At 42.7% G+C, this 24,724-nt stretch overlaps 4 protein-coding genes across 8 annotated transcripts in view; 2 read left to right on the top strand and 2 right to left on the bottom strand.

Moving 5' to 3' along the window:
- The window catches only part of LOC103545992 (zinc finger protein 709-like), a 515,885-nt gene that overhangs the window by 248,153 nt on the left and 243,008 nt on the right, over window positions 1-24,724 (bottom strand). The window lies entirely within an intron of this gene.
- The window catches only part of LOC103564867 (zinc finger protein 709-like), a 308,739-nt gene that overhangs the window by 41,002 nt on the left and 243,013 nt on the right, over window positions 1-24,724 (bottom strand). The window lies entirely within an intron of this gene.
- LOC103544955 (zinc finger protein 709-like) overlaps window positions 1-24,724 on the top strand; it is a 381,325-nt gene that overhangs the window by 5,766 nt on the left and 350,835 nt on the right. The window lies entirely within an intron of this gene.
- Window positions 285-23,784, top strand: LOC103564873 (zinc finger protein 844-like). 2 transcript variants are annotated; one of them, XM_008540790.2, is made up of 4 exons: window positions 285-673; window positions 19,868-19,993; window positions 20,193-20,253; window positions 20,648-23,784. In XM_008540790.2, the coding sequence occupies exons 2-4, from the start codon at window positions 19,960-19,962 to the stop codon at window positions 21,936-21,938; spliced, it is 1,386 nt and encodes a 461-aa protein (XP_008539012.2). In that variant the 5' UTR covers window positions 285-673; window positions 19,868-19,959; the 3' UTR covers window positions 21,939-23,784. The 2 variants fall into 2 exon arrangements, with proteins under 2 accessions (XP_008539012.2, XP_070481548.1); XM_070625447.1 differs by having other exon boundaries at window positions 298-473.

Consider the following 24,724-nt stretch of genomic DNA (forward strand, 5'->3'; position numbering starts at 1 on the left):
CCTGTCTACATATCTGGCAAAAATTTGTCAGACTCCAGTTGTCAACAAACATCAAAATACAAATCTAAGTATTGCATATGGTGAGGTGACTTTCAGTTGTGTGTTTATAAAACAGGACCACAAATCCAGGAGTACCCTCCCAGCGCTCCCTTTCAACGCAAATGTTCGTGCAGATGACGAGTTCTGACCGGCATTCTGCTCAGACACCTAAACTCAGGCGGCTGTCACTCAGACACAAGGTGGGGGGGGGAAGTCTTTGCAACTGTCCAATCAGAGGCGGAAGCGGGGCTGGTGGGTGGGGCGAAGGGCCCCAATCCGCCGGAAGTTGCACTTGCTCCAGCGGCGCTGGGGACCGTGTCTCCCCGCCGTTAAAGGTTCCCCGTGACTCTGCCGCCTGTTCTGTCCAGTTATGACGTGTAGCGACCTCGAGAGTCAAAGGAAAGACACTGGGGGACCCAGGAAACCTAGAAATGGTGAGGTTTTGGGTCTGGAGTCAAGATGAGGGGGAGGAGTGTCTGACCCATCGAGACTTTCCTTCTTCATTCGTGCTCGGGGTCCATTGCTGCCTGCTGTTAACGGTCCCTGGTGACTCTGCTTCAGCCTCTGTCGCTGTGACCTGCACTGACCTTGGGGGTCATAGGAAGGACTCAGGGGTTCGGGAGCCCTAGAAATGGTGAGTGTGCGACCTCGGGGTGAGGACGCAGGAGGAGGGGCTGGTGGGAAGCGGCGGGGCGGGCCCGGCCTCCCGCGGTCCCCTCCGGGGTCTGCGGCCCCGAGTCCGCGGTGGCGCCGCTCGGCCCTCAGGCTCCTCCGGCCGCAGCGTGGGGGCGGGGTCGGCAGCCGGGCCCCGGGCGTCCTGTGGTCCCTGCGCGCGGCGGCTTGGGCCGGAGCGTCTCTGGGCACCTCTGCGCTCGCAGCTCCGCGTCTCCCCACATGGTGCGGTTGTTGAAAGCCATCAATAAATTGTAAGGATTTTCTGAATAGCTACCCAATTGTGTTTTTAGTTGAGCCATATTGGACGTTGAAAATGGCACATGGACTCCAATGATCCCCATTTCCCCATTTGCTACCTCTCGAGGGGGAAATATCCGGGATTATAAGAGGGCCCACTGCTCGTATGATCTGCGGGACTTGTGCGGATTGAGGACTCAATTTTAGGTTCCTCCTGGTGGGGACGGGTATTCTGGTCTTTGAGTCCTCCGGAGAGATTAATTCAGCACGAGCTGCAGGGGCCTTAGGAAGAGGTCTAACAAGGCAGTCGTCATCTAATATATCAGGGGTAGGTTTTTGTACTTTAGTGGGGGAAGCTAGACACATGCAACAACCCGCTCTGAGTTCAGGATCTTGATATAGGGCCATGAATGCTTGAATATAAGGGATTTCGGACCATTTTCCCAGGTCGTGGCAAAGTAAGTCTAGTTGAAAAATAATATTAAAATTTACGGTGCTATTCATGGGCCATTTTTCCTCATTCAGAGTATATTGAGGTCAAATAGTATTACAGTAAAAGATGCCTCTTTTTCTTTAGGTCTTGTAGATCTGTAGATCTTTTGCCCAGTTATTTAAAAGGCAACCCAAAGGTAAGTCCTTACGAATGGAATTAGAAGCTCCCATGGTCCTAAGAAGCAAAAAAACAAAAGAAGAGAGATAAAAGAAAAGAGGCCATTACCTTGAAAATCCCCCGACCCTAGGGCAGCGTCCTGCCCTTTGGCCTGTGGGGTTCCTATAGCAAGGGGTGATGGGGGCGTCTCCCGGCATTGCATCCCTTGGATATCATTCCTATTATGCGTGGCAGTACTAGGTGCCTGGTGAGTGGTCCCAGAGACAAAATAATAGAGAAAAACAGAGGAGAATTTTATGCTGGTCTGGGGGACATTCTACCCAATTGCATCCTGGAGCCATTCTCCCAAGAAGGGGTTCCCATACTCAACCAAAGGTTAGAGTTTGGTACTTTGCTTGAACTGGAGTCCCAGCTGGGACTTTCCCTTGGTTCAGAGTGTGGTCAGGAGCCATCGGGAGGTATACCAATCCAGCTAGGAAAAGAAACCTGCCAGGAGTCTTGGAGGTTGGCGACTGTGCTAATGACTTAAGTGGTTGACTCGTGCCCATGTAAAACTTATATATTAGAGATAGGATTAGGAAGGAATAGGGTTAATTCATTCTTCATCACCGTTAGGCTTGAGGTACTGATTCTCTTCGGGCTGAATGCCATAGTTTGCCCCATAGAGTAGCCACAGGAGCAAACTTGGATTCATACAGCTGTCCGAGAAGGCTCCCGATGAATAAGTGAATTAGATCCATCCTTGAAAGAGAGGAAGGCACAAGGAAGAAAAGTGCACTTACCAGAACTTCAGCTCACAAGCCAGTGAAGCAAGATCCCTGTACAGGGCACCAGAAGAAATGATGGGGCTCAGTGAGCCGAGGAGTCGAAAGAGATTTCTTGGATTCTCAAGGTCTGGTAGTAGTGCTCCTTTATTCAGAAACTAGCATGGGGACAGGACCCATGAACAGTAAGAGCTGCCATGGGTTGAGGGTAGGGCTAAATTTATAAGGCATAGATATGTGAGTTATTTCTTTGCAAAACAAAGGAAAGATCATGTAGTAAAGTCATTAAAATGGAGGTGGGGTCTGGTTATCGAGTGGTCGTATAACTTTGGATACGAATCAGGTCAAGACCTCCTATACTTCCTGGAGGATGATATGGATCAGTATGTAGGCCAGAATGCCTTGGGCTTCTCTCCCTGGGGTAGTCTTGATCCACATCATAACCACCTGGAACTATGTTGCGTGAACTCCTCCTGCCTCTACTCCCAGGGTCTTTCTGGGCACAGACATCCTAGGGGAAGTCCTCTGGGTAGAGGTTTCACTTGAGAAACTTTTCAGGATGATCTGTCCTGTCAGCACTGTCCCTACCTGAATTAGTCACCTTTAAAATATTCATTCACTTTATTTCACTCTCAGTTTTTCAATGAATAAAAATTTATTTATTCAGTACAAATTGAAAGACAACATAAAATATTTTGAAAGAGACAAGAAAGGGGTGAATTTCAGAAAAAATGAAATATTCCAGTTTTACATTGCACGTACTAAATTCTTCTTTCCTTTTTTCCTCTCCCGTCGTGGGTAGTAATATTCTGAGGTCTGTTCTTTCATTTTGAGTAAGTACAAATAGATTTCCAGGGCTTAGACTTGCAGACCTGAAGTGTTCAAGTAGGATTAATAGTTTGTGAGAAAATTACGTGTCGTGGAAATAATACTATATTAATATCTTTTTTTCCTCCAGAATGCAACACATTCTTGTGGGGTTTCTTGTTGAGTCAGCAAAATGCCATACAGTTTTCTTCCCTCATTTCCACATAAACACTGGTTGGAGTGTTTTAGCTGGATTATTTAAACACTGGGTTTTTGTCGTTTAAAATATCAGTGGTGGTCCAAAAACCTCCAGTCGGGGCAGAGGACTGAGGGCGGAAAGTCTAAGCTAAGGCCCCCTTGAACCTGCAGAGGGAAGGCCTTGCAGGCCCAGTTGTTCTTCCTGGGAAGCCTCCCCCTGCAGGTGTCCTACTGCTCACACCCCCATGGAAGGAGCCTTTGTCCTCAGAGGAGCTACAGAGCCCTGGAAAGCTGGGGGTGCACGTGCTCATGGGGTGGGGAGTGATGCCCTTTCTGAGGTGGTAGCTGTGGTTCCTTGGGCCTGTTTCTAGACGTATTTGGAGTTTTGCATCCACAGTGTAGGTGCACTCAGAGAGTAATTTGTTTACGTTGAGAAAGTCTGTGAGAGTCAGGAGCTCTGTGTCCTGGATGAGGGCCCATTAATCTGGGGTCCATTTGGGTCAGAACCTTAAACTGGATCCAGCTGAGTTTCCTCACTGTGAGAATGGAGCCTGAGAGAGGGAGCATGTGCAACAATTGTTCCCTGGGAGAGGAGGATGTGTGGGGCTCCCAGAGCTCCTTCCTGTGGCTGCTCAGGTGCCCTCCCCTCCTTCTCCAGGGACTGACCCCCTCCAGGGTTCTGTCTCCACCAGGAGAGTCAGGAACACAGAACTTCTGACCATGGCTTTCCTTCTGTCCTGTGGGAAGCAGGCTGCTCATCTGAGCTGATTCCAGTGTTGGTGTTTCTTTCCTTTGGATTCCTTTATCGATGGACTAGGGCAACCTTTTGGCTCTCGTTTCCCTTGGCACTCGGGCCCTGAGACTGTAAGTTGATTAAACGATGGAATGTGAGGAAAGTAAGAAATTTAAGAAATTTTTTGATCAGTTTTCTTTTGTGCATGTCTGCCAGACACCGTCCTGCAACCACTGCAGCCCAGTGACACAGTCGGGGCACACGAAGCACGGGAGTTGCAAAGCAACCCCTGCAGGAACAGCCGAGGGTCCTCCTTGCTCAAACTGCTGTTACTAGTTGCTGTATTGGTTCTCCTCATGACGCTTGTGCTTACCCAGGGGAATCTGCTGGGAAAGGAAAATCCCACTGTAATATACAAGAAAGACCCTCTTCTGACTAACACTCCTTCAACATCCCGAGGGCCCTGCCACAGAAAGAGGGTCATTCAGCTGGGATATCGGGGAAGACCCTTCCCAAACAAATATGGGCCTATCCCCGTGCCTTCCCCTATAGTCATTACAGGCAGAGAAATACCCCGGGCCATTAAGGTAGAAGGACGCTGATGGTAGCCCCCTCCCAGGGAACAGGGCTATGCAGAGGTTACCTCCCACACCTACGCCACCTACATCCACTCTATGGAACAATGGCTGTTCGAAGTAAATAGGAAATACAGATGGGACTATTATGACACGTCGGGGCGCTGGAAAGAAATAGATGAAAAGAGGGTTAAAGGGTCAAATGTCTCAGTGTGGGAGTTATATAAGAGGATGTGGGGACCTGTATGTGCCTGGTCTAAACGTACCGTGGCTTACCTTTGCCCCAAGGCTTGTTCCATCCTCCAGCATAACCCGAGTCTCGCCCCCTGCAAAGAATACTGTAGAGATCTATAAATATTAACTGCACTTACCCAGAAAATGAAAAGAACAGCTCTTTCCCAGGACTGAATAAGGGAAGTAACATTTAGAAACTGCTGATGACGCAGATAAATTAAAGAAGTAAAATGATATCATGGGGAAAAATCAAGCTACTTCAGGGGAGAAAATAGATGTACCCCAAACGCTTATGTAATCCTCAAAATATATATAAACACACGCTTGACAATAAAGACTTCAGACTTGCTTCCACCAACTTGGCGTGCAGTCTCATTCCCTTCCCTTCGCCGACGCCGTTCATCCCTCAGGAACCTGGACTCTGCTGGAGCTGGACTCCGGCACATGTCTCTAGAGAACAGATTAATTTAAAATAGTAAAGCAATTAAATTCTATTTTAATAGGTGTGAGGAAAACTTCTGAAAGCCTCTGTATATCTTTGAAAACCCAATACAGTTAAAGATTTAAACTCAAACTTTGATTGCATTGTAATATGCCGCTTATTACTGAAAATGCCCCCAGTGAGAGATGTACGGGAAGGACAAACTAGGATGCTGCAGGTCCTTTTAGTTAGAAAAAGACTTGAAAAATTTATTTTCTATGATTTACACTTTTGTAACAGTTACAAAATCTAGATGATCTAGATCTACAAAATCATTAAATCCTAGATCAGTTTCCTATTACGAGAATTAAAATTAAAGAATATAAACTTCTCTGTTTTTTAAAAATAATTCTGTAAGACAGCAAAGTCTAGCTTAAGAAGATTCACTGGCAACATATGCTGGTCCCCTCCTGTACTTTTGCTAAAGTAAAACCCAGATACAAGCTTTGATCATTTTTGAGCCTCCTATTAGTGTTTCTTTATCTAAATAAATCAACAATGCATATTTTTCTTACCTGCTTTGTCGTTATAATGAACAGTCAGACTCCACATTTTTGGGTGACTGCTCACAGGTTAAGCCTCACCCACCCACTTCCCCTTGTGCCCCCACCTGGACAAGCTGAGGAGGAAGCCTGGGTGCTCTCTACTCTAGAGCAGGCAGGAGATTCCACCACCCCAGCCCCTGCCTGTGTGCAGAGCTCTTGCCCCGGGCCCACCCCCAGGCCCACTGAAGCCCCAGGCCAGGCTCCATTCCTTGCTTTCTGAGCCCTGTCAGAGCTGCTTGAGAGGCTGGCCCTGCCCTCCCCTCAGACATTATTATATGAGTCCTAAGCCTTTTCCTACCCTGTGTGTGTATGTCTGTGTGTGCCACCCTGGCATCAGTCTCGACAAGGGAACCACCCCTCTGCAGGGACCATAACAGTTGGCGCCCTGAGCAGCATGTCCAGACATGACCCCACCCGTGGGTCTGCTCTTGCTGTGCCTTGCTCCCCTGCTCTGCTGCCTGGTGGCGGCATGCACTGTGGGCTGCTGCTTGCTGGGGAGCTCGTGCTGAGAGCTGTGCTGCCCTGTGTCACACTGTTGACCTTACCAAGCCCCAGTTCTAGGTTCAGCTGACCAGAGTGGGCAGTTTGAAAAATTTATAGGTATTTGGGAGCAGTACTATGAATTTGGGGCCTCCTTAAATGAATGCTGGGTCAGTGTTTTTGGTGGGATTTATCTGTGTGTTAGACTTAACCTGTGACAAGCTGTGTTGGCCTGGCATAATCCAGGGATGAGGGTGGTAGACAGGGACTATAAGCTTTGCAGGAGGTGGGTCCATCAGATGGTCACTGCTGAAAAAGCAGTCATTTAAAAGAAAGACAAGCTGTAGGTGGTGAGCTGAGCCCACACTCCTGATAACAGCGGGCTTCCCATCACCCTTCAGTACCTCTGCTGCTGCCCCTGCCTCTACTGCCATGAAGGTCCTGGCCTTCAGGGTTGTAGGGGACAACACCCATTGCACCCCTGTGGCACAATGTATTAGTTCAAACTTGACTTAAGCCCAGGGTTTAAACCCTATAAAGCAGTGTCATGGGTAGGCCCCTAACCCTGATGGCACTGTTTTGAGTCTCTTGAGTGGAAAAAAATTTATAAATACCGGGATAGAGAGGAATCCCCTCCCCTGAAGTGTATCCCATGAGGAAGAAAATGAAACAGGAAAGATAGGAGAAAGGAAACAATAGATAAATTACTGAAGTAAAGGTCCGTAATTTGGGCCAGTTGGAAATGTTTTATCCTATGGATGTACCCATGATTGTTTATCCTTTCACCGATTGAAATTATCTTGGTTACATCTAGGTCTTGACAATAATGCATAAAGCTCCTGTAAACATTCATGTGCAGGGGTGTTTGTGAATATCTGTTTTCAGCTCATTTGGGTAAGTTCAAAGAACGTGATGGCTGTATCGTATGGTAAGAGTAGGCTTAGGTTAAGAAACTGTCTTTTTTCCAGACTAGGCATTCCATTCTCCGTTCCCACCAGCAGTGAGTGAGGGTTCCTGGTGCTCTCCATCTTCATCACCTTTCGCTGTTCTCACTGTTTTAATTTCAGCCATTCTAATAAGTGTCTGGTGATATCTCATTCTTTTATTTATAATTTCCTAGTGATAATATGATTTTGAGCATCTTTTCATGTGCTTATTTACCATCTGTATGTCATTGTTGAAGTGTGTCTTCAGATCTTTTGCCCATTTTTAACTGGGTTGATTGTCTTCTTTTTGTTGAGATTCTGGAGTTTTTTGGACTTTTTGGTTACCAGTTCTTTATCAGATAAGTGATTTCCAAAGCTTATCTGTCAGTCTGTTACTTGTGTTTTGACCGCTTAACACTGTGTTTCACTGAGCAGAGGTTTTCCATTTTAATGAAGTCAAACTTATTTTTTTCTATCTTGAATCTTGCTTTTGGTGTTGTATCTGAGAACTAATGACCAAACCCAAGATCGTGTAGATTTTCCACTATATTTTAGCACTGTTGTGGTTTTACATTTAATATTAAGATCTATAGTTAATTTTGGTGAAATTTATCAAATCTGTGTCTAGATTCTCTTGTTGCTGGCCAGTGGATGGCCAGATTTTCTGGCAGAATTTGTTGAAAAGACTACATTTTCCTTGATTTGTCTTAGGTCTGTTGTCAAAGATGTTCATTATAACTGTGTCGACCTATAGCAAACAACTGACTTTTGTCTGTTAACAACTACTTTGTCTATTCAACTGTCCTCTACACTCTTCTTAGTTCAAGGGGTTTCTATGTTATTAGGGATTCTCTGAGATTTTCTCCCTTGACAATCTTGTGCCACAAAGGTAGTTTAATTTCCTGCCTCCTGATTTGTGTACCTTTTATTTACTTTTCATGTTTAATTGCATTAGCTAAGAATTCTGGTACAAGGTTTGCTAGGAGTAGTGAGAGGGGACAGCCTTGCCTTGCTCCTGATCTTACTGGAAAACATCTAATTTTTTCAGTGTAGTCCACTAATATTAAACAAGAGCCCAGTTGATGTAGAGGTAGGTGAGGGCAGAGGGGAAGCATTCTGCAGTCCATTGATTTGATGTCAGTCTTTTAGTGAGCCTGTGTCTCTGGGCTTGGACTTCTGTGGTATAAGAAGAAAGATATTGGATCTAGCAAAACCTCTTGAAACCCTCAGAATTACTTGAGTGATAAGGGTGACAGAGTCTTTGTTGTTTTAATGAGGCAACTCTTGGCCAGCTCCTAGATGGTTTCAGGATGGGGGTTGGACACTGGAAACCCCAGGCCTTGATTAGAGGCTTGGAACTTACAGTCCCAGCCCTGAGCCTCTGTAGAGGAGAGGGGCTGGAGCCTGAGTTAACCACCAATGGCCATTCATTTAAGAAATTGTGCTCATGTAATGAAACTTCCATCAGAACCCTTGAAGACAGAATTCAGAGGGTTTCTGGGGTGGTGAACACATCCAGCTGCTGGGAGGGTGGAGTGTCCACACAGGATGGGGAATCTCTGTAGCCCTCTCCACCTCCACTCCCCTCACCCATACCACTGCCCTACTTTGTCCTATGCATCTCTGCCTTTGTCTGTTCTTGAGTTGTATGCTTTATAGTAAACCAATAATAGTAATTAAAGCAGTTTGCTGAGTCCTCAGAATCATTTCAGTAAATTACCAAATGTAATAAGGTGTGGAGGGAATCTGTGAATTTGTAGACAGCTGAGTAGAAATGCTGGCAGCCTGGGCACCCCTTTTGTGGTTGACATCTAAAGAAGGGGCAGTTTGTGGGACTGAGCTCTTATCCTGTGGAGTCTGACGTGAACTCTTGGTACATAGTATTAGAATTAAATTGAACTGATGGATGCCTCTTTGGTGATGTAGAGTTGGAGAAGTGGCATTGGAACAGAGACCAAATAATGTTAGGAGGTGAAAAAAATTCTATCACCCTCACATGTGCGCCACCTTTGAGAGCGGAAAAGGCTAGAAGAGACTCAAGTTGGCTCTTTCCCTCCCCAAAGGTCAGTTAGACTCTGGAGGAAAATCCCAGTCAGTTATGCTCTTGTGAAATAGATTACTTTTAGGGCATGCTTGTGAAGAACAGAGTATTTGGGGTATATTTTTAAATGGCTGCATTTTCTCTAATTGTGGAGAAAATGGTTTACCCTGTGACCTCAATTCTCTGATGGAAGTGTTGTTGATTTCAAGTTTTTTGGCTTTTTCCTTCTGAGGACTGGAATCCAGCTTTTGAGCTCCTTGTACGAGAGACCAGGACTAGAAGTCTCTGACTCCTTTTCCCCCCAGTTTTATTGAGAAAAAATTGACATACATGGCTATAAATTTAAGGTGTCCAGCATGATGGTTTGATTTACACGCATAGTGAAATGCTTACCACAGTAGATCAGCTAACATGCATCTTATCATATAGACACAATAAAAAGAGGAAAGAAGAAAAGAATAATCTCTCTGTGATGAGAACTCATAGGATTTTCTTTCTTAACAGCTTTCCTATATATCACACAGCAGTGTTAGCTATAATCATGTCATACATTACATCTCTAGTAGTTATTTATCTTATAACTGGAAGTTTATACCTTTTGATCACCTTCCTCCAATTGCCTGCCCCCTCCTACCTCTGGTAATCAACAGTCTGATCTTTTTTGCTTTTGTTTTTTCTAGATTCCAGATATAAGTGAGATCACCAAGTATTTGTCTTTGTCTAACTTATTTCAATCTGCATAGTGCCTCTTAAGTTTCATCCATGTTTTCACAAATGGTAGGAATTCCTTGTTTTTTATGGCTGAATAATACTCCATTGTCTATATATTTATATATACCAAAACTCTGCATCCATTCATCCATTGATGGATGTATATCTTCTCTATGGTAGGTAGGGGCCTCACTGAGTGAGGATGTCATCATTGATCATTGTTTTCCCACCATCTAATTTGTCTTAAACACTGTTGGAGGAACTGCTCGGGTGTGGATATAAACGATGGACAGCAATACCTAGAGTCTTGCATTCTTGCGATTGACAGAAATGGTTCCCCATAAAGATAAAGGCATAGTCATGTTTCAACTTCATTTTAGCCATGGTTAAACCTTTTACTGCATGTGCTATTTCATCATGATCCAGAGACATGGGTATCTGGAACTCAAAACTTCCATTGCTTTGGATAATGGGTAGTTGTGTTATTTGTGTTTCTGATTAATATGAGTTGAAAGGACTTGAAATTGCTTTTTAATACAGCATATCATTTTGCTGCTATTCAGACTGAGTGAACAGTTTGTACCCCATGAAATCTTAGAGTTTCTCCCAGTTCTAGGAAGGAGTCTGGTCATTTGCACAACTGTAGCCCATCATGGGTTTTCCTATGAGTAGAATGACACCTGTGCAAGTTCAATGTGATTTCCTGATTAAAACGTTAAAAAGAGCTATGAATATTTAGCGGGTAATAATCCAAGGAATAATTAAGGTGACCTATAGACAGAGGCACAGTATTGTTTTGAGTAATATCCTGTGTGGTGGCAAAGGAGGTAAATTTGACATCCTCTAACTGGGAAAATTTCTGTGCCTTTTTATAAGAGAAGTAGCTGGGAAGTTTTTGTTTCAATGATGTGCAAAGCCAACAAAGACCATTTTTATTGTTTTCAGGGATCATTTCCATATGTTTACATTACCAGGAGATGTTACGGAAGAAGGCATAAAACTTCAAATAGCTTTTGTTTCATTAAGTAACAATGGAAATCGAAACTTGTTCCCTTTTTTTTCAGTGCTAATTTATGGTTTCTTAGCAGTGGAGAAATTATGTGATTCTATAATTATTAGTGTGTCATTTGATCCCCTTCCCCATTCTTCCTCCCATTATACAAATGAAGAAAGTTAAGCATAAATTCTTACCCAAATTCACATAGCTTATAACAGTGAAATCTCTTATTTTTGAGGGCATAATGGGCGGTATAAAAAATTTCAACCTCACAAGAATGCTGCAATGTTTGTGTAATTAGGCTCTTTAACAAATATTTGGAAACAAAGTTTCCAAACAGGACTCATAAGACAACATGGTGTTCCACTCATATGACATTCTGGAAAAGGCAATAGTGTGGGAACCTAAAACAGTTCAGTTCTTAAGGCTGGGAGGGTGCAGTACAAATGGGCACCATGAGAGTGTTCCTTTGGGGTGATGGAGTGTTCTCCATCCTGATGGTGGTATGACTACACGTTTCTGAAAACGCACAACTACTCTTAAAGTAGTATGTGTATATGCTAAAAACAATTAATAGAAAACAACAAAAATGTTTCACATGCTAGGAGAAAGTTAAACTCTCTTAAACTTTGATTGTGTTGTGTACCACACTTCCTTCCACCACCTTGGGTTCTTTAGAAAAATGTGGAAGGACTGGGGAAGAAGGACTTAGGCCATGATAGACTTGTCCTGGTACCCAGTCTGAATTAGAAAACTCCCTCTAGGGTTCCACCTGCCCTTATGTCATTCACATAACTGGTGAGAAACTGATAGAGCTCCAGGCCTCCATCTTTGAGTTGACAGCAGGTTTCCTGGGTCATACCCTGGGAATGCGGTGGTCTGGAACATAAAGCTGCACCTGACACATCTCCACACTGGGCTCCGCCTGGGAACATCCTAATCTAATCCTTGGACATCAACATCATGTCTTCCCAGAGCAGGTCTTGAGGCCATTTCCAGCCCTAAAGTTTCCCATTTCAAGATTGCTTGGGGCCCTCCCCATTGCCAAGTGGTTAAGTTCGCGTGCTCCACTTCAGTGGCCTGGGATTTCGCTGATTAGGATCCTGGGCGCAGACATGGCACTGCTCATCAAGCTGTGCTCAGGCGGTGTCCCACATAGCACAACCAGAAAGACCCACAACTAGAATATACAACTATGTACTTGGTGGGGCTTTGGGGAGAAGAAAAAGAAAGATTGGCAACAGATGTTAGCTCAGGTGCCAGTCTTAAAAAAACAAAAAAGTTGCTCTGTGCCTCCTTGATGGGAAAAATGTTTAAGTGCAACACATGTCCAACCACAAATTTTCTGTTGTGTTGACCTTAAAATCAAAAGAGCCACTTATTTTACCAGTAAAACAGGTTTATTCAGGAATAGCAGAGGAAGTACAATTCAGGACATGCAAACTATGGTGAAACATAGGCAGATAGAGAGAACAGAACAGATAGGCTTGCTTTTATAGAGGACAGGAGGAAGCTGGAAGCTGGCAGGGGCTGTTTGGGACAGAAGTCCATTGAAGGAGAATGAGAGATCAGGGTGGTAACATGGCTGAGTGTGGTGATTTCTCATTGGCTGGGCTGTTGCTGGGCAAGGAGAAATTCTTCCTTCCTCCTGCTGGGGTCTGTAAAGTAAGCATCTTCTGTTGGAGAACAGGAGGGACACATTTTCCTATTTAGCGTCTGCAAGATGTGGTGAGTAGTAGTGTGTGAGAGCTACCCCTTCAGGGCTTCTGGACTCCATTTTAAATGAGATTTCCTATATTTTCACATTTGCAGCCTCAGTTGACTGTGAGGTGAGGCAGTGGTAGAACCCAGAATTCATGTCATGATGCACAGGCCCCTGGAACACAGTACTGTCACATAAATGTCACTCCTGCACCAACAGGCAACAGTCTCAATACCACCAATCATGTCAAAAAGAATTGCCCTGCTTTGTCCTAGCTCTGGAAGTTCCTCAGGCACCCAGCTGTACCTAAATCACCGTCCCTGAGATCTTGGACACATTCCATCCTGCCATTTCAGTGGCTCATGCACTGACCACAGCCAGCTCCCTCACCTCAGAACCCACCTCCACAGTGAGTTTGGAACCCTCCCACCAACGCCAGTGCTTACTTTTTCTGGAACAGGAATCACCCTGCATAGTTCTAGTCCCTGAGGCCTGTGGGAAATGGTGATCTCAGGCAGACCCTCTGCAGTCATGGGCTCCCTCCCTTTAAGTAGTTCCCAGAATGCAATGGGTACCATGCCAAAGGAAGTGGCAGAAATGGCAGGGGTTTCCACCTTTCCTGGAGTGCACAGGTGCGGGAATTGGTGCCCCTTTTCTTTGTTGGAGGTCACACCTACTGTTTCTTGAATGGAAAGGCAGAAATAAGCCAAGCCACATCCCAGTGTGCCCTTGTGACAACTTCCAGTGCTTTCCTGGGTCCCCAAGGTGATGTCTTTGTCATTGGAGACCTGGGGGCAGAGGTCAAAGGCCTCCTCCCCCCATAAGCAAATGTTCCAGGGAGGGCAGTGATCAAGACCTTGGTGAGGATGGCCCATGGGGCTGACCCATGTGAGGTCTGTGCACAGGTGAGACTTCAGGCAGTGATGGATCCCAGACAGTGAAGACCACAGCAACGGAGATGGTGACTGGGTGAGGACTCACAGACCTTTGTTGTCCGCACTGAGCTTCCAATGGGAAAGCAAAGTGAGGAAGGGGCAGGTGGTGAGGGGCGTGTTTCTGGGAGTGATCCTAGCAGCCTGAGGGACTGGGACACGGTGATCACTGCAGTCATCGTGGGCCCTGACTCTCCCTCTTCAGGCCCTGGGCTGTGGGTCTCTGGGCCATTATCTCTGAGAGTTGGTCAGGTTTCAGCCAGGATAAGCAGGGACAAGCAGTGAGTACTTCTGGCAACAGTAAACAATCTCCTGGACTCAAGGTGTCCCCAAGGAGGGAGCAAAAAGATACTATCTTGATAAGGTCTAGAGTCACTCCCAAAGATAGCCACAGGAAAGAACCAATAACTTGCATGTCTCCAGCAGGCAGAAAGCCAAGCCAGGTGTTCAGGACATAAAACAAGAGAAGTAAGAAGGCAATAGCTGTCTTTGGGAGAGAGGAGATCAATAACCAATTGTTTTGGATTTCAAAAGGAAGGGACAGTGTTAATTTTTTCCCTCTCTTGACTGGGCCCCACAGACCACTATCCAGGAGAGCAGGCTCTGGTGAGAATTCTCACCCAAAGCCGGCTTTTGCCAGTTCTCCCAGGATTCCATCTGCAGGCTCCAAGTGGGGTTTAACGTAGACGGCATAGCTCTCCTATTTACCAGAATTTCCCAAAGTTTTTCCTTAATTTCAATTATAGTTTCTATTGGCTGTTTAAGGGAATAATGTAGTAATTTGCTAGAAAATCCCTGAGTCCCCTCAGCATTTGGAAGGGCCTATGTGGAGGCCTTCCTTTGAAGGTAGAGATGGTGGTGTCTGTCAGAACTTTTGTTTATTGTCTTTGTTTTAGGTATGTCAATCTTTAATTTTTCATTAGATTTTTGAAATGAAACTTTCAACAATCCGTTTTTGTAACTGAGTCTTGTTTTAAATGCCTTTCTTAAATGATCTTATCTAATTGGGACAGTCCTTATAATAACCATTGTTATTTCCTGAGAGCTGACAGCAGTTTGGTGGGACCCTTAGCTGTAAATGGAGCATCACCCACGTTTCTGTCCAGCCTGATCTAGCTGCACATGGGGTGCAACCCACACTTCTACCCAGCCTTGTGTTGGGGCCGCAACCTGAAGGCTACCAAGTCCAGCTCTCAGGACACAAAAGATCTTATTAAGATTTGGCCGTTTTTGTTGATATTCAAGCTTCCAGGACCACAGTTCTTAGATATAAAATAAGCAGGTGTCTCTGAAGGTGGCACACTTAGCTCTTAGATTTGATGGATTCTGTTTCTTCTAGCTAAGTCTTCAGGCTTCTTGGAGACAAAATCAGAAAAGAGATGTGCCTCTGGGGTGGAGAATATGTGATGTTTCAAAGTGCACATCATTGCATGGAAATTTGCTTGAGGTTGGTGGGTGATCTAGTGTCAGTCTGACCCATTCCATGACCAACTTACCCTAACATGGGAGCCTTTGCGTTAGGTGGCAAGCACTCTAACAGCCTTTAAATGCCCTACCCATGCCTACTAATTTTTATGGCCTTTCTGTCCCTGAGATCCTCTTTAGCCATAATGTTTATTTACATAAAAGAAGAAAAACAAACTCATGCACCTGAACATACCAGCAGTAAACAAAATATGTTACTGCCGAATGGCCAAGAAAAATGCCCAGTGCACACCATCAGTTTCCAACATGGAACCTGGGACTAGGAGATGGAGTGAACCAATGGACCTCAACACACAGGGACTGTGGACTGATGCCGAACAGATGGAAACTGGGGCTGCCACCGGCAGTTCCCAACATGGATTCCAAACAAATGAGGATTGCAGGCTGAACTGCCAGTGGGGTGCCACATGGAATCTAGGGACAGAGTCCAGTGTGGGGCTTCCAGTGAAGTGGGGCCTTGTGGTCTTAACCACCAGCAGTTCCCAGTGTGGCACTAGTGATTCCAGAAAAATGGGGAACTGACTGGAAATGCGATGAGATTGGGAGCTTTAGGCAAAGACAGTGGAGCTCAGAGCGAAAGAGAACTTATCCACAGCCCTTGGAAGGCTCAGGAAAGACAGAACTAAAAAGGGGTTATGGGTACCACTCCTGTGTTGATCATTGTCCCAAGTGCTGTCAGAAGTTTGCTTCAGATCCTGATCCTGCCATCAAATCTGTTAAATAAAAATTCAGCTGAGTAAATTTAAAGATCTATTTGGCTTTATTGAGCAATACAGGAATCAGGCAGCATCCCATCTAGTAAGTAGAGAGGAGCTCCAAGGGTACAGAAAGGGAAAGGTTTTAAAGGCAGGACAAGGAAGTCATGAAGAGAAAAAAAGGATTCGTTCAGATGAGGTTATCTCCCTTTGTGGGAAAAAAGGTCTGATTAGGTGGATGACCTCATCTTCCTTTAGGGGATGGAGAGGCCCATGTGGCACATTACCTCATTGGTCCTGACCAGAAGATCCCAGAATGATGTATGTTCTTGGGGAAGAGTGAAGCTGCAGTTAGGTTAGATATTAACCCCAGGCTTGGTGTTGTGGGAATAACAAAAGTGACTCCATTTTGGGCTTGTGGTTTTCTTTTTAACAATCGTTTATAATCAAATGACTAATATATTTTTAACAGGAAGCCAGAGCTCTATGTGTTGTCTAAGTAATTTTTTTAAGTGTGCGATAAATTTTAACAAACCATAAAAAGTTAATTTTCTCAATTCTGTGTCTCTACAAAATGAGAAGTGATATTACAGCCTGTAGTGCCATTGTATATCAAGCTGGAGAGAGTTTACTGAAAGGGGCAATGTATTAAATGCACTGGTGTGATATATTAATATGAGGAGATCCTCTGACCCGCTCCCCAGTGAAACTGATGAAAATTGTTTTAAAACAACCATTTAAAGCCTCTGGAAATTGTCCTAACGGCAAATGGCAAATGAGGAACATCTATTCAAGAAAATAAGTTTTTTGTGAGAAGGAAAGAGTGTGCAGAATTTGAACCATGTCCACTCCTTACCAACTTTCAGCTCAGGAAGTAAGCTCTCCTCTCTAGAGTACTGTACCCAGAACCAGAAGACATGACTCTCTCCCCCTCAGCTTCCAGAACAAGGGCTTCTTCCTATAATGAGCAGGACTTCAACATTACCCATCCTGCCCTCAGCTGCCTGTTGTTGAATTTAATCTCCTCACTGGTTCGCATGAAAACTGGGGACCCTCTTCTTGCACCCAGCCCCTTCTCATGGTGCGGAGGCTCTGCTGTGCTCATGCTGTGCTGAGAATGCTGGGCGCTGATCACTCTTGCCCAGCTCATGAGGTGGCTGTAACATGGGACAATCAAGAGAATCTCTAGCTGCTGTCTCTCCACTGCACTGATGTTTCAATCCCTAAATTGGGATTGTCATTCAGAGTGAGTCTTGCTGTTGTCCCCATCACAGCTCCAGAGTCCTGGAACAGAGATTTTGCCTGAACACTGCAGAGGAGCCAGCCATAAAACACAAAGCTCTTAATTCCTTCCCAAAGAAGTTAACTTGACCCCAGCAAAAGATCATGAAAAATTCAAGTCAAATGATTCTGTCAGAAATGTGGAGAATGAGGTGAAAGGCAATTAGTAGATTTGTGTATGTAGTGAAGATACTGCTTAGAGTGTAGGCTGACTAGTTTCTGGAAAGAACCAGATAATTCGAGTGCTGAGAGGATACTACCAAGGGTCAGAACAAATATCAAACAGTGACCTGAGAAAATATTTCTACAAAGGAGCCAGAATTTCACATTGGTGAAAACAGTAGAGCAATCAGCCAGCAGTTAATCTAGTTTAACCATGGGCTGTGTCGGTGATGGAGGAAGAGAGCCCTACCAGTCCCACTGTCTCCTGATGGTAGATGCACCCAAAAGCCATGCTGGATTCTAGGAGATGCATTAGAGGTTTCTCTCTGTGTGGAGGATACAGACTTAACTAGAATAATCCACCCAGTTACTGAACAAAGCTAATAACAATAAAAAGTGCAAGTAGGAAGGAGACCAGAAGCCAGAGTTGCTAAAACATATTACCTAAAATGAGTGGTTTGCATCAAAAATATGAGACATGCAAAGATACAGGAATGTAGTAACTATACACTGGGGGAAAAACAGCAATTGAAAAATTAGCCAACTCTTACAGGAAACCCCAGTAAAATGAACAAATGTTGTCTCAGCAGAGAAAAGGGAGGTCAGAAGGCAACAGATAACATAGTCAAAGTGCACAAAGAAAATACCCATCAACCAAGAATCCTACATTTGTTATATTATTTATAAGAAATATAAGCGATATTTTACCTTGATTTTTTTCTTTTTCTAAACCTCTGCCTTTATCATTTATGTTCTTATTGATAAATTTTCAAACATTCAAAGTAGGTGTACTCATGAAAAATTTCTTCAATTTAAATCTCAGAAAATCCTTATTTCTCCTTTATTCTTGAAGAATTTTTCTTGACAGAGAATTCTAGGGGACTTTTTTTTGTTTTCAAAACTTTACATATTTCACTCTATTCTCTTCCTGCCTGCATGGTTTTTGAAAAGTCCAGTTTAATTCAAATCTTTGTTTCTTTATACCTAAGATGTGTTTCTTCTCTGTCATTTCTCAATACATTCTCTGTCTGATTTTTCTCCAGTTTGAATATGATGTTCTGGGATGTGCACTATTGCAGTTTATCATGGTTAGTGTTCTCTGAGATTTCTGGATGTGCTGTTTGCTATCATTAATTTTAGGATATTTTGGTGATTATTACTTCCCTTGTTTCTTCTGTTTCTCTCTTTTCTTTCAGGTAGTCCCATTGTGTAAACCTTTTCTGAAAGAGGGTTGTCCTAGGCTTCACGGGTATTGTGTTTGTCTGTTTTGTTCTTTTTGGCTTTGCATTGGACTCTGGTGAAGTAGACTTTTTGTTACTACAGGCTGTGTTAAGAACAGAATATCTGGTTGCACTTCAAAATGCCATCTGTTGTATCTTTTTCCTAATTTGGGGGGACACTGGTTTGCCCTACGACCTCAAGGCTCTCCTGGGTCTAAGAAGAGTTGTTCAGTTCAAGTTTGTTCATTTTCTTGTGAGGTCAAGAATGACAGCTTCTAAGCTTCTTAAGTGTGGGATCAGAAGTTGGCAGGGCATCATCGAGAGTGGCAGACACTTCCTGATGAAGTTGAAGAGTGGAGATTTTATGTTCTTTGTAGGAAATCATTCACATGTTTGATAATCACTGGCAAATTGACTATCAAACCATTGTGAACTTCAGTGAACTCATTAAGCAATCCGTAGCTCTTAACCTGCCCCTCAAGCCAGCAAGGCTCAAGGTGCACTGTTAGTGTTTCTCTAGAAAGAGCTGTTCTGCACATTCTCATCTCTTTGTTGGTTCTAAAAATTGGCAGGAAGTGGCCTTGAGGCACATGAGTATAGGAATTTTATGGTATAATTTGTCATGTCTTCTTCCTTGTGTCTGAGCTCTAAGTTCCAAATAACTTTCTGGCCCCATCAAACTATATAGAGAAAGGAAGGAAGAACTGAGTGAGTCTATGAGAAATATTACACAAGTTGAAAGCAATGCTTCCTCACAAGAATATTTACATTCAACCAGCTGCACCTGCTTACTTGTAATGATGGCCTGGAGTAATTTAGGACAATGTGGGCAACTGGGTTTCATTAAAAGTTTGATATCTACAGGCCTCCTGGACACTCTTTTTGGTGATGAGAGTAGATAAAAAAGCTTCCAGTTCTTCACTATGTTTTTATCCATTGAAACCTCATGCAGGTTTGTCCCTCTACCTCATGGAGTGCTGTAACTGGTGGGTAATAAGGAAGGAGATGAAAGAGTTTTTCTCACAAGGAATCGGCCTCAAAATTATAATATTTGTTTCATTTTTGTCTTTCCTTGTATCCTCTGTATCCTGCCACTACAGAGAAATATGATGTAATGTGATCACAGTAAAAATGTGTAAATAACTTCCATGTGTTTGGAATTCTGTTAAATTCATGAAGAAATGTGTACAGAAAATGAATGAGTTTTTGATGATGGCAGCATAGAATAAATGTCTGGAGACGACAGAATCATACACAACCTTCGTGCTTATGGAGTATAGATCCCCAGTGCTATCAGCCTTATGCATCCTGCCCTACACATATTTGTGGTGTTTTAGGACTCAGTGGCCATTGAGGACGTGGCTGTGACTTCATTCTGGAGGAGTGGGCTTTACTGGATCCTTCACAGAAGAAACTCTACAGAGATGTGATGTGGGAAACCTTTAGGATCCTGGCCTCAGTAGGTAAGAATGAGGACATTCCAGCACTTCACCAATGAGAGAACAAGTGTTTCTGGCCCATCTGGTCCAAGATGTAGAATGTGGAAGTGGGGGATATTGGTAAATAAGCTAGATGTGGTCATAGCTCATTGTGGACTTAAGTCTAAAATTTCTTCTATAATTTCTAATACTTTGGAATCATCTTTCTGGGTCTTCATTTTAGGAAAAATATGGGAAGATCATGATATTGAAGATCAGTACAAAGACCAGGAGAGAAAACAGCGGTGAGTCACACAATGGAAAGCACAATAGAAAGCACTGTGCAATGTGAGAATTCTGGTATGTTATGAAATTTTAAAAAGATGCAAAGGAGACAAATAACCCTTGCTTCAAATTTAGCTGTTCTTAGAAAATTTTCATCAAATACGTGTTCTGAAATGTGATGTAGAGGATCAGTTATTGCAAAATATTTCACTTGGAAACAATAAACTCTATAAAGGCACATCACTGCTTTGGTAATATGAAAGCCTCTTGTAGAGCATTCATTATTCAATTTCTGAGAATAGAGACAAGACAGAAAACCTAAACTTTTCCTATGAATCGTAATAAATATAACATGTAAAATCTAAGTTATGAATTAAATATAAGAATTAATAATGTGCTTCTTATTTCTTACAGAAATCATATGGTAGAGAGACTCTGTGGAAGTGAAGAGGGTAGTCAGTGTGGAGAAAACATCAACTTTATTCCAAATCTCAATCTAAACAAGAAAACCACAGGAGCTAAACCATGGGAATGCAGTGCACGTGGAAGAGTCTTCATGCATCATTCATCCCTTAAAATGCACGTTAGATGTCACACTGAACACAAACAACATGACTATAAAAAATGTGGAGAGAAGCGATGTAAATGTAAGGAATGTGGTAAAGCCTTCACATTTCTCAGTTCTCTTCGAAGGCATGAAATAGCTCAGACTGGAGAGAAGCCCTATGAATGTAAGAAATGCAGTAAAGCATTCACTTCTTCCAGATCTCTTCAAGATCATGAAAGTACTCATACTGGAGAGAAATCCTATGAATGTAAAAAATGCAGTAAAGCATTCGCTTGTTCCAGTTATCTTCAAAAACATGAAAGACATCACACTGGAGAGAAACCCTATGAATGTAAAAAATGCAGTAAAGCATTCAGTATTTCCGCTTACCTTCGAATTCATGAAAGAATTCATACTGGAGAGAAAACCTATGAGTGTAAGAAATGTAGTAAAGCATTCTCTTCTTCTAGGTCTCTTCAAGTACATGAAAGAGCTCATACTGGACAGAAACCCTATGAATATAAAAAATGTAGTGAAGCATTCACTTCTTCCACTTCTCTTCAAAGACATGAAGACATCACACTGGGGAGAAACCTTATGAATGTAAAAAATGCGGTGCAGCATTCACTTATTCCACTTCTCTTCGGCTACATGAAAGAACTCATACTGGAGAGAAACTCTGTAAGTGTAAAAAATGCAGTAAAACATTCACTTGTTTCAGTTATCTTCAAAAACATGAAAGCACTCATACTGGAGAGAACCTCTACAAATGTAAAAAATGCAGTAAAGCATTCACTACTTCCAGTTATCTTCAAATACATGAAAGAATTCACACTGGAGAGAAACCCTATGAATGTAAGAAATGTAGTAAAGCATTCACTTCTTCCACTTCTTTTCGAAGACATGAAAGAAATCACACTGGGGAGAAATCTTATGAATTTAAAAAATCCGGTACAGCATTCGCCTCTTCCAGTTCTCTTTGAAAACATGGAAGAAGTCACACTGGAAAGAAAGCCTGTGAATGTCAGGAAAGTGGGAAAGCCTTTATTTCTCATGCAAACTTTTGAGGATATGCACGAATGCACACTAGAGGAAAAAGCATGTAAATGTAAGGAATGTAGGAGAGACTTGTCATCCCAGTTCTTTCTGAAGGCATGAAAGGACTCACGTGATAAAAACCTCTTGAATGTACACAGGGTTGGAAAGACTTCAGTTGGCCCATATTCTTCTCTGTGAAACTCCCACCAAAAAGAAATATAAATGTAACTCATATGAGAAAGCTTGATGGAAATTAATTTGTGTATAATGTTCTAGAAAACTTTCAACATGAAAGAGTTGTTATAAATATGTTGTGTTTACCAAGCCTCTTAAAGTGCAACATTGGATTGTGGGTTTTTGTTAATTACTTTCAGAAATGAATACTGAGGTGAGAGTTCTGCAAGTGACCCTTCATCAATACTACGTAAGATTAATAGGTAGTGCTTTTTCCTAAAGTCAGTTAATAATATTTTCTCTGTAATTTTTTTTTTTTTTTTTGAGGAAGATTAGCCCTGAGCTAACTGCTGCCAATCCTCCTCTTTTTGCTGAGGAGGCCCTGAGCTAACATCCGTGCCCATCTTCCTCTACTTTATACATGGGATGCCTACCACAGCATGACGTGCCAAGTAGTGCCATGTCTGCACCCGGGATCCGAACCAGCGAACCCAGGGCTGCCAGAAGCGGAACATGCACCCTTAACCCCTGCACCACTGGGCCGGCCCCTGTGATTTTTTTTATAATGTCTCAATTGTTCTGTGTGAAGTGGCCATTGAAAAATGACAGTTTGTACTTTTTGAGATTTTCTTACTGGCCTTGTATTGCAGTTCCTGGATATGCCCAGTCCCTTATACATTTGGCTACTTTCTTAGAGAAAGCTCCTTTGATGTGGTGGTGGGTATAGGAGCCTATTTTTATTTTACACACTATTGAACACTTGGAATAGAATTTATTTATGGCAAGTTTGTCAAAGAGTATACTTTGCTGTGAATTTTTTTTTTCACATTTGGGCCTTTGCTCTTCCTTGTGACTGGTATTTGGTGAATAGACTTTGAATTAAGTAGAGCCCTGTGATAAGGCAACAAATTCTAGAGCTGGACATATCACCCCTTTATTGTCTCATGTCAGTGGTTAATATTAAGACCTAGATATTTAAGAATCCATGCCCTTTGTACTTTCATGTTGGAATTCACCAACCATGTCACTTGCGTGAGATTTCAAAGGCAGAAGCAAACAAGGCCTTAGTCAGATACTGGAGCCACCACACAGGGAGAGAGACAGTTCCATTGGAGCTTTGAGGACATCTTCCTCAATCCCATTTTCTGGATTCTTTGCTTTTCTGTGGAAGAGTATCTTGAAAACCACCACTGACTGATTTCCATTTTCTTAGGGGTGTATTTTCCACTGGTGTTTTCACAAATTTCTCATCAAAGATGCAATTAAAGTTAGGCTTTTTCTACAAGGCCTCTTGTGCCCACCAGGAAGCTTACTGAGAGTTTGTGATTTTGAGTATTCTGTGATTCCCCTCTTCTCTAGATGATGTCTGTAGAAGGTCTAATTTGTATACGAAATACCTTATGCTGTTAATACTGCTAATGAGTATTTTTTCCTGATTTACCATGACATCTACAATGGGGCAGTCAAAAGAAGTACTTGGGAGTTTGTTTCTCTGCTGCCTTGTGCAGCGGCTGCCTTGACCCAGTTCTTCCATGTGAGAACAATCACCTTTCTCACGTCAGGAAGACTGTGTGTGTTTCCTGTTACTTGTAGCTGACCATATTCCCTCAATATGTTTTCAATAGTGTTTGTATGTCATTAAAACTATGTACATTTCCGTGTGAAATGAACCTTTCTGTAGTTTCACTGATGTATTTTGTCAACTGTTTTCTAAACCATTCTGTACTAATAAACATTGTGGTTTTATTTTCTCAGATTATATTAAAATTCATTTTAATTATTGGTTTTCAGATATACTTTGCAATTTTATTCATTTAATCATTATACATTATGAGGTAATTTTCAAATGTACATACAAATTCAGGTATGTTTTCCTCAGGCAAACTTTAATTTTTAGTCTTTTATAGTTAATATTTTTGTCATGAAACTAATTTGTAATTTATTCTGAACCCCTAACTTAAAAATCATGGTTTTTTCAGTGCCCTCTTGCCAGTGACCTGCATGGTTGCACCTGTAGTCAAAGAGAGGGATGTAACAAATTCTAATAAAAATGATCACAAAGCATAAAGGACTGAGGTATGACAGTAACAGGGTGCTCAAAAGGACTTCTAAAAGAGTTTCGACAAGTGGTTGTTGATTTGATTCCTATTCAAGGAGGAAGGTCCTTTTCTGTCTGACAGCTGTGAGGAGGTAAACTTAATTCTAACTTTGTAAGCATTTTGTCCTTGATAAAATATAATCATTGTTTTCTAGAAGGCAAAACCAGTGTCGTGAAGCTGAAGTTAATTTTTAAGAAGTTCCAGTCAGTCATTTTAGTAAGAAGAAGGAAAACAATCATTTTTATGAGTTTGACTTTTATCCCTTATCATTTTTACCTCTATGGTGACAAAATACTGTTTTGTTTTGGAAACTGTGTACTTTTAATGAACCAGCTGTCGGACACTTTTCAGCAGGGTAAGACTTGGCCTTGCAGTGGATGCAGCCAGCTCCCGTTCCTCTGGAACAGCTTTGCTAGGTTTGCTTTTCCTACTTACAGTCAAAACACTGATGTATTTCCTATGGTGAATTAGACGCTGTTTACTATGAAGTACCTCACTGAAATACATCAATTCACTTCTTAGCATCCTACATAATATTTTCAATATCTCCTTTATGACTCAATGGAGGGCTTTGAGTTTAGGTAAATTGTGAGACCACACAAACCTAGCAAGGGAGAGAGAGGACCACTGTGC

Source organism: Equus przewalskii, chromosome 6 (assembly GCF_037783145.1).
Source record: "Equus przewalskii isolate Varuska chromosome 6, EquPr2, whole genome shotgun sequence".
Taxonomy (NCBI): Eukaryota; Metazoa; Chordata; class Mammalia; order Perissodactyla; family Equidae; genus Equus; species Equus przewalskii.